Source organism: Mustela erminea, chromosome 6 (genome assembly GCF_009829155.1).
Source record: "Mustela erminea isolate mMusErm1 chromosome 6, mMusErm1.Pri, whole genome shotgun sequence".
NCBI classification, from domain to species: Eukaryota; Metazoa; Chordata; class Mammalia; order Carnivora; family Mustelidae; genus Mustela; species Mustela erminea.
Window position 1 is genome coordinate 103577819 of NC_045619.1, and position 10168 is coordinate 103587986.

At 39.6% G+C, this 10168-nt stretch overlaps 1 protein-coding gene across 1 annotated transcript in view; it reads right to left on the reverse strand.

Annotated features, from left to right (window-relative positions):
• The window catches only part of GALNT8 (polypeptide N-acetylgalactosaminyltransferase 8), a 44586-nt gene extending 40205 nt beyond the window's left edge, over nucleotides 1-4381 (reverse strand). Inside the window, exon 1 of the mRNA XM_032347890.1 lies at nucleotides 4198-4381. Within this exon, the coding sequence (XP_032203781.1) occupies nucleotides 4198-4381 (184 nt within the window). The remainder of the gene's footprint in view (nucleotides 1-4197) is intronic.
• Nucleotides 4382-10168: the final 5787 nt, after the last annotated feature.

Here is a 10168-nt window from a genome sequence, read left to right on the forward strand (position 1 = left end):
GGGGATCAGGGTAATGCTGGCTTCATAAAAAGAGTCTGGAAGTTTTCCTCCTGCTTCTATATTTTGAAACAGCCTCAAGAGAATAGGTATTATTTCTTCTTTGAAAGTTTGGTCGAATTCCCCAGGGAATCCGTCAGGTCCTGGGCTCTTGTTTTTTGGGAGGTTTTTGATCACTGCTTCAATCTCGTTACTAGGTATCGGTCTATTCAGGTTGTCGATTTCTTCCTGGTTCAATTATGGGAGTTATAGTTTTCCAGGAATGCATCCATTTCACCTAGGTTGCTTAATTATTGGCATATAACTGTTGATAATAACTTCTGATGATTGTTTCTACATCCTTGGTGTTAGTTGTGATCTCTCCCTTTTCATTCATAATTTTATTAATTTGAGCTTTCTCTCTTTTCTTTTGGATTAGTGTGGCCAATGGTTTATTGACCTTATTGATTCTTTCAAAAAACCAGCTTCTAGTTTCATTGATGTGTTCTACTGTACCTCTAGCTTCTACCTCATTGAATTCTGCTCTGATCTTGATTATTTCTCTTCTTATGTGTGGAGTTCGTTTGATTTGTCTTTGATTCTCCAGTTCTTTAAGGTGTAGAGACAGCTGGTGTATTCTGAATTTTTCAATTTTTTGAGGGAGGCTTGGATGGCTATGTATTTCCCCGTTAGGACCACCTTTGTTGTATCCCATAGGTTTTGGACCAAAGTGTCTTCATTCTCATTGGTTTTCATGAATTGTTTAAGTTCTTCTTTGATCTCCTGGTTGATTCAAGCATTCTTAACCAAGGTGGTCTTTAGCTTCCAGGTGTTTGAGTTCCCTCGGAACATTTCCTTGTGATTGAGCTCCAGTTTCAAAGCAGGAATATGCAGGAAATAATCTCAATCTTTTGATATCGGTTGAGTCCTGATTTGTGACCCAATATGTGGTCTATTCTGGAGAAGGTTCCATGTGCACTTGAGAAGAATGAGTATTCTGTTGTTTTAGGGTGGAATGTTCTGTATATATCTATGAGGTCCATCTGGTCCAATGTGTCATTCAATGCTCTTCTTTCCTTGATCTCCTGGTTGATTCAAGCATTCTTAACCAAGGTGGTCTTTAGCTTCCAGGTGTTTGAGTTCCCTCGGAACATTTCCTTGTGATTGAGCTCCAGTTTCAAAGCAGGAATATGCAGGAAATAATCTCAAATCTTTTGATATCGGTTGAGTCCTGATTTGTGACCCAATATGTGGTCTATTCTGGAGAAGGTTCCATGTGCACTTGAGAAGAATGAGTATTCTGTTGTTTTAGGGTGGAATGTTCTGTATATATCTATGAGGTCCATCTGGTCCAATGTGTCATTCAATGCTCTTCTTTCTTTATTGGTTTTCTGCTTCGATGATCTATTACTGAGAGATTGCCAAGAACTTTTTTTTTAAATTTTATTTATTTATTTGACAGAGAGTGAGAGAGAACACAAGCAGGCAGAGCAGCAGATTGCCAAGAACTCTAAATTGGCCTTGAACCCTTCTTCCCTTCATCCTTGTCTGCCTGTCTTCTGTTTTCTCCTTGCCACAGTCATTTGTTTATTTATTCATTATTAATAATGTCTGCATGCCAGGTACAGGGAATAGAGTGGTAAGATATTCTATAATAAACACTCACTAAACCAGCCCTTGTGAAACTTGCCTTCCAGAAACTTGTACCACAATAAAATATAATGAATCTTATGAAAGAGGATGTAGAAAGTGCTATGGAACCTTGTCCCTCTCCCTTCATCTTGTTTTGCCTTTTTCCTCCAGTCTCCATATAAACTCTTCCTTTTGTTTCTACTGTCTGTCCTTCTATCTATCCCTTGGTCTCACCCTGAACTCTAACAATGGTCAGTTCACATTACAGAAGAGATTTTGCCCATCTCCAACTCCCATGTGCATGCACTCTCATGTCTGTGCAGTCACTTCCCTAATCACACTTTCAATACTTCCCTTCAGGGGCACAATCATTAGATCCCTGTTACTTGGGGGCAGAGGAAAGACAGCTGCTTCCCCTCATGGGAGTCAGATCCTGAGACACATAAATTAGAGCCATTAGAGTTTCGTGGTGAGCCAGAATAAAAACCCCAGAAAAAAAAAATTTTTAAACCCCCAGAATTCGTGTGAAGAAGTTAAAATTTGGTAAATCTGGAGGGCATCCTGCCATGTTGAATAAGTCAGACAGAGAAAGACAATTACTATATGATCCCATTTATATGTGGAATCTAAAAAAGGGGGGGTGGAGAATGAGCTCATAGATACAAATAACAGGTTGGTGATTGAGAGAGGCAAGGGATAGGGGTGTGGGTGAAATGGGTAAAGGGCATCAAACTTCCCTAGTTATAAAATAAATAAGTTATGGGATATAATGTACAACATGGTGACTATAGTTAATCCTGTATTTGCATACAGAATTTTCTAACTATGTTATGATGCATGTTAAATAGATTTATTATGGTGATTATTTTACAATATATGCAAATATTGAACCATTATGTTGTATACCTGAAGTTAACATAATGCTAGATGTCAGTTATACCTCAACTTAGGAGAGAGGTTAAAATGTGATACATATCACTTTACAGAATATTTTCTGCATATATTTTACAACAATATGAGATCCAGCAGATAACCTCTCATTTCCATTTACAAGTCCAGAGTCTGTGGTTGAGAGAGATAAGCACTTGTTGATCACGGCCATATCAAGGTTTTATCTTATGTCCTCTAACAAGTCCCCATTAATTCCTCATAGAAGCTCACAGCAACATGGAAAGGAGGCCATTGCCTCAGGGTTTATCACATTTGTTTAACAGCTCCTGCCACACAAAGGTCTAAGGACAGACTGTGCCTAGTTATTCCTGAGCCTCCCAGGGATTTTTATATGGAGACTCATTCTTCCCACCTACATGCACATACCTATGATCATGTGTGTGTGTGTGTGTGTGCAAGTAAATGCACACACACACACACACACACACACACACACACCTCTCACATAGATACATCCTGCTCCACTCCCCTCAACTGCTTGCTCTTATTCCTACTAATTCTCACTTACCTACCATTTGGAGGGATAGAATTCAATATCAGATGCTTAATTGAGCATTGAGAAATAAGAATTTGATTGCTCAACTCAACACCCAAAGAACAAATAATCCAATCAAGAAATGGGGAGAAGTCATGAATAGACATTTCTGCAAAGAAGACATCCAGCTGGCCAACAGACACATGAAAAAGTGCTCCACATCCCTCAGCATCAGGGAAATACAAATCAAAACCACAATAAGATATCACCTCATACCAGTCAGAATTGCTAAAATTAACAAGTCAGGAAATGACAGATGCTGGTGAGGATGTGGAGAAAGGGGAACCCTACTACACTGTTGGTGGGAATGCAAGCTGGTGCAACCACTCTGGAAAACAGCTTGGAGGTTCCTCAAAATGTTGAAAATAGAACTACCCTACGACCCAGCAATTGCACTACTGGGTATTTACCCTGAAGATACAAACCTAGTGATCTGAAGGGGCACATGCACCCAAATGTTTATAGCAGCAATGTCTACAATAGCCAAACTATGGAAAGAACCTAGATGTCCATCAACAGATAAATGGATAAAGAAGATGTGGTATATATACACAATGGAATATTATGCAGCCATCAAAAGAAATGAAATCTTGCCATTTGCAACAACGTGGATGGAACTAGAGGGTATCATGCTTAGCGAAATAAGTCAATCAGAGAAAGACAACTATGCTCTCCCTGATATGAGGAAGTGGAGATGCAACATGGGAGGTTAAGGGGGTAGGAGAAGAATGAATGAAACAAGATAGGGTTGGGAGGGAGACAAACCATAAGTGACTCTTAATCTCACAAAACAAACTGAGGGTGGGGGAAGGGGTTTAGGAGAGGGGGGTAGGGTTATGGACACTGGGGAGGGTATGTGCTTTGGTGAGTGCTGTGAAGTGTGTAAACCTGGCGATTCACAGACCTGTACCCCTGGGGATAAAAATACATTATATGTTTATAAAAAATAAAATTGTTTTAAAAATTTAAAAAAAAAGAATGTGATTGCTCATCCATTATTTCTTCCATGCCCTTTTTCTAAGTGTCCCTAATCACACACACACACACACACACACACACACACACACACACCCCATCCCTCCAAGTTAATGTTATAAACTTACTCAGATGCTGTAAATCCACCTCAACATGAGAGAGTCTCTTTATCCCTGTCCTGTTCCATTCAGGCAAAAGCAAATGAAGCTGTTTTTGGTGATTTCCCCAAACCGACATCTGTAATGTCCTCTTGGTATAAAATACCAAGAGGACATCGATGGCAATAATCAGAGCTAGCCCAATGCAGAACATTTTTAGGACATTTCTCCTGGGTATCATGTCCTGCCTCTGAAACTGTCACTTCCTGAGAGTGAACGTGTCACTGCCCAGGTTAGCTAAGGATCACAATCAGCAGAGCTCTGTCTCTGCCGGCTTCTGTCTGCTAAGCCAGATGTTCTTCGACTGGAAAGCTGTCACAAACTGCCTGGCTTCTTCCTGAGCAGTGTCAAGTGTGTGGAGTGTGCCTGGGGCAACCACCCAATGACTGGGAGGTTACCCACCTGGGCACACCTTGCACTGTCTTAGAAGTCAGGTTAATGTTTGCCCCTGGAGCTACCTCAGGCTGTGGTGGGGGAGGTTTTTCTCTCCCTGTTTTGTTTCATTTCATTTTATTTTTAAATTTCTTTTCAGTGTTCCAGAATTCATTGTTTATGTGCCACACCCAGTGCTCCACGCAATATGTGCCCTAAATAATACCCACCTTCCACCCCCATACCCTCCAAAACCCTCAGTTTGTTTCTTAATGTCTACAGTCTCTCATGATTCATCTCCCCCTCCAATTCCCCCCAATTCACTTCTCCTCTCCATCTTCCCATGTCCTCCATGTTATTCCTTATGCTCCACAAATTAGCAAAACCATATGATAGTTGACTCTCTCTGTTTGACTGATTTCACTCAGCATAATCTCTTCCAGCCCCATTCATGTTGATACAAAAGTTGGTTATTCATCCTTTCTGATGGAGGCATAATACTCAATAGTATATATGGACCATATCTTCTTTATCCATTCATCCATTGAAGGGCATCTTTGTTCTTTCCACAGTTTGGTGACCGTGGCCATAGCTTCTATGAACATTGGGGTACAGATGGCCCTTCTTTTCACTACATCTGTATCTTTGGGGTAAATACCCAGTAGTACAATTGCAGGGTCTTGGAAAGCTCTATTTTTAATTTCTTAAGGAATCTCGGTACTGTTTTCCAAAGTGGCCGTACCAACTTGCATTTCCACCAACAGTGTAAGAGGGTACCCCATTCTCCACACCCTCTCCAACACATGTTGTTTACTGTCTTGTTATTTTTGGCCATTCTAACTGTGTAAGGTGGTATGTCAATGTGGTTTTGATATGAATCTCCCTGATGGCTAGTGATGATGAACATTTTTTCATGTGTCTGATAGCCATTTGTATGTCTTCATTGGAGAAGTGTCTGTTCATGTATTCTGCCCATTTTTTTGCCATGATTATCTTTTGTGTGTGTTGAGTTTGAAGAGTTCTTTATAGATCTTGGATATCAGCTCTTTGTCTGTACTGTCATTTGTGAATATCTTCTCCCATTCGTGGGTTGCCTTTTTGTTTTCTTGACTGTTTCCTTTGCTGTGCAGAAGCTTTTGATTTTGATAAAGTCCTAAAATTTCATTTTTGCTTTTGTTTCCTTTGACTTTGGAGACATATCTTGAAAGAAGTTGCTGCAGCCGTTGTTGAAGAGTTTACTGCCTATGTTCTCCTCTAGGATTTTGACAGATTCCTGCCTCATGTTGAGGTCTTTTATCCATTTTGAGTTTATCTTTGTGTATGGTGTAAGAGAATGGTTGAGTTTCATTCTTCTAAATATAGCTGTCCAGTTTTCCCAGCACCATTTATTGAAGAGACTGTCTTTTTTCCACTGCATATTTTTCCTGCTTGGCTAAAGATTATTTGACCATAAAGTTGGGGGTCCATATCTGGACTCTCTACTCTATTTCACCGGTCCATGTTTCTCATTGTTCCCTTCATATTCTCGACCACAATGCTTTGAAACTGGAACCTAACCACAAAAAAAAGTTCAGAAGGAATTCAAACACCTGGAAGCTAAAGACTACCTTGGTTAAGAATGCTTGGATCACCCAGGAAATCAATGAAGGACTTAAACAATTCATGAAAACCAATGAGAATGAAGACACGTCGCTCCAAAACCTATGCGATACAGCAAAGGGGGTCCTAAGGGGGAAATACATAGCCATCCAAGCCTCCCTCAAAAAAAATTGAAAAAAAAATACACCAGCTCTCTTTACACCTTAAAGAACTGGTGAATCAACAATAAACTAAGCCAACCCCATTCGCAAATCAATCAATGTGATAGAACAAATTAATATGAGAAGAGAGAAGAACCACATGACCCTCTCAATTGATGCAGAAAAAGCATTTGACAAAATCCAGCATCCATTCCTGATTAAAACGCTTCAAAGTATAGGGATACAGGGAACATTCCTGAACTTCATAAAATCTATCTATGAAAGACCCACAGCAAATATCATCCTCAATGGGAACAAGCTTGCAGCCTTCCCGCTGAGATCAGGAACATGATGCCCACTCTCACCACTCTTGTACAACATAGTATTAGAAGTCCTAGGAACAGCAATCAGACAACAAAGAGAAATAAAAGGTATCCAAATTGGCAATGAAGAAGTCAAACTCTCTCTCTTTGCAGATGACATGATTCTTTATATGGAAAACCCAAAAGACTCCACCCCCAAACTACTAGAACTCATACAACAATTCAGCAACGTGGCAGGATACAAAGTCAATGTACAGAAATCAGTGGCTTTCTCATACACTAACAATGAAAATACAGAAAGGGAAATTAGAGAATCGATTCCATTTACTATAGCATCAAGAACCATAAGATACCTGGGAACAAACCTAACCAAAGAGGTAAAGGATCTGTACTCGAGGAACTACAGAACACTCATGAAAGAAATTGAAGAAGACACAAAAAGATGGAAGACCATTCCATGCTCTTGGATTGGAAGAATAAGCCTTGTTAAAATGTCTATACTGCCTAGAGCAATCTATACTTTTAATGCCATTCTGATCAAAATTCCACCGGTATTTTTTCAAAGAGCTGGAGCAAATAATCCTAAAATTTGTATGGAACCAGAAGAGACCCCGAATTGTTAAGGAAATGTTGAAAAACAAAAATAAAACTGGCAGCATCACGTTACCTGATTTCAAGCTTTACTACAAAGCTGTGATCCCGAAGACAGCATGGTACTGGCATAAAAACAGACACATAGACCAGTGAAACAGAGTAGAGAGCCCAGATATAGACCCTCAACTCTATGGTCAAATAATCTTGGACAAAGCAGGAATAAATATACAGTGGAAAAAAGACAGTCTCTTCAATAAATGATGCTGGGAAAATTGGACAGCTATATGTAGAAGAATGAAACTGGACCACCCTCTTACACTGTACACAAAGATAAACTCAGAATGGATAAAATACCTCAACGTGAGACAGGAATCCATCAGAATCCTAGAGGAGAACATAGGCAGTAACCTCTTCGATATCAGCCACAGCAACTTCTTTCAAGATATGTCTCCAAAGGCAAAGGAAACAAAAGTGAAAATGAACTTTTGGGACTTCATCAAGATCAAAAGCTTCTGAAAAACAACAACAACAAACAAACAAACAAAAAAAAAAAGATCAAAAGCTTCTGTACAGCAAAGGAAGCAGTCAACAAAACAAAGGGGCTACCCACAGTATGGGAGAAGATATTTGCAAATGACAGTACAGACAAAAGGTTGATATCCAGGATCTATAAAGAACTCAAACTCAACACACACAAAACAGATAATCATATCAAAAAATGGGCAGAAGATATGAACAGACACTTCTCCAATGAAGACATACAAATGGCTATCAGACACATGAAAAAATGTTCATCATCACTAGCCATCAGGGAGATTCAGATCAAAACCACATTGACATACCACCTTACACCACTTAGAATGGCCAAAATTAGCGAGACAGTAAACAACATGTGTTGGAGGGGATGTGGAGAAAGGGGGGAGCCCTCTTACACTGTTGGTGGGAATCCAAGTTGGTGCAGCCTCTTTGGAAAACAGTGTGGAGATTCCTCAAGAAATTAAAAATAGAGCTTCCCTATGACCCTGCAATTGCACTACTAGGTATTTACCCCAGAGATACAGATGTAGTGAAAAGAAGGGCCATCTGTACCCCAATGTTTATAGCAGCAATGGCCACGGTCACCAAACTGTGGAAAGAACCAAGATGCCCTTCAATGGATGAATGGATAAGAAAGATGTGGTCCATATACACTATGGAGTATTGTGCTTCCATCAGAAAGGATGACTCCCCAACTTTTGTAGCCACATGGACAAGAATGGAAGTGATTATACTGAGTGAAATAAGTCAAGCAGAGAGAGTCAATTATCACATGGTTTCACTTACTTGTGAAGCATAACAAATAGCATGGAGGAAAGGGGAGATGGAGAGGAGAAGGGAGTTGAGGGAAATTGGAAGGGGAGGTGAACCATGAGAGACTATGGACTCTGAAAAACAATCTGAGGGTTTTGAAGAGGAGGGGGGTGGGAGGTTGGGGGAATCAGGTGGTGGGTATTGGAGAGGACACGGATTGCATAGAGCACTGGGTGTGGTGCAAAAACAATGAATACTGTTATGGTGAAAATAAATTTTAAAAAAATTAAGCCAACCCAACACACAAGAAGGGAAGTAATCGAGATTAGAACAGGAGCGCCTGGTGGCTCAGTGGGTTAAAGTTTCTGCCTTTGGCTCAGGTCATGATCCCAGCGTCCTGGAATCGAACCCCGCATCAGGCTCTCTGCTCCGTAGGGAGCCTGCTTCCTCCCCTCTCTCTGCTTGCCTCTCTGCCTACTTGTGATCTCTCTGTGTCAAATAAATAAAATCTTTAAAAAAAAATTAGAGCAGAGATCAGTGAGATAGAAACTGGAAATACAGTAGAACACATCAATTAAACTAGAAGCCAGTTTTTTGAAAGAATCAATAAGATCAATAAATCATTTCTCAAACTAACCCAAAAGAAAAGAGAGACGACCCAAATTAATAAAATTATGAATGAAAAGGGAGAAATAATGACTAACACCAAGGAAATAGAAACAATCATCAGAAATTATTATCAACAGTTATATACCAACAAGTTAAGCAACCTAGACAAAATGGATGCATTCCTGGAAAACTATAAACTTCCAAAACTGAATCAGGAAGAAACTGACAACCTGAACAGACTAATATCTAGTAATGAGATTAAAGCAGTGATCAAAAACCTTACTAAAAACAAGAATTCTACCAAACATTTTGGAATTCTTGAAATTCTACCAAGCATTCAAAGAAGAAATAATACCTATTCTCCTGAAGCTGTTCCAAAATATTGAAGCAGAAGGAAAACTTCCAGACTCTTTTTATGAAGCCAGCATTACCCTGATCCCCAAACCAGGCAAAGACCACACCAAAAATGAGAATTTCAGACCAATATCACTGATGAATATGGATGCTAAGATTCTCAACAAGATCCTAGCTAATAGAATCCAACAGCACATTAAAAAGATTATCCACCATGACCAGGTGGGATTTATCCCTGGGTTGCAAGGATGGTTCAACGTTCACAAATTAATCAATGGGATAGAAAAAAAATCAATAAGAGAAGAGAGAAGAACCACAGTGTCCTCTCAATTGATGCAGAAAAAAAAAATTGGACAAAATCCAGCATCTGTTCCTGATTAAAACACTTCAAAGTATAGGGATAGAGGAAACATTCCTGAACTTCATAAAATCTATCCATGAAAAACCCACAGCGAATATTATCCTCAATGGGGAAAAGCTGACAGCCTTCCCTTTGAGATCAGGAAAACGACAAGGATGTCCACTCTTGCCACTCTTGTTCAAGATATTATTAGAAGTCCTAGAAACAGCAATCAGACAACAAAGAGAAATAAAAGGTATTCAAATTGGCAATGAAGAAGTCAAACTCTCTCTCTTCACAGATGACATGGTACTTAAAAT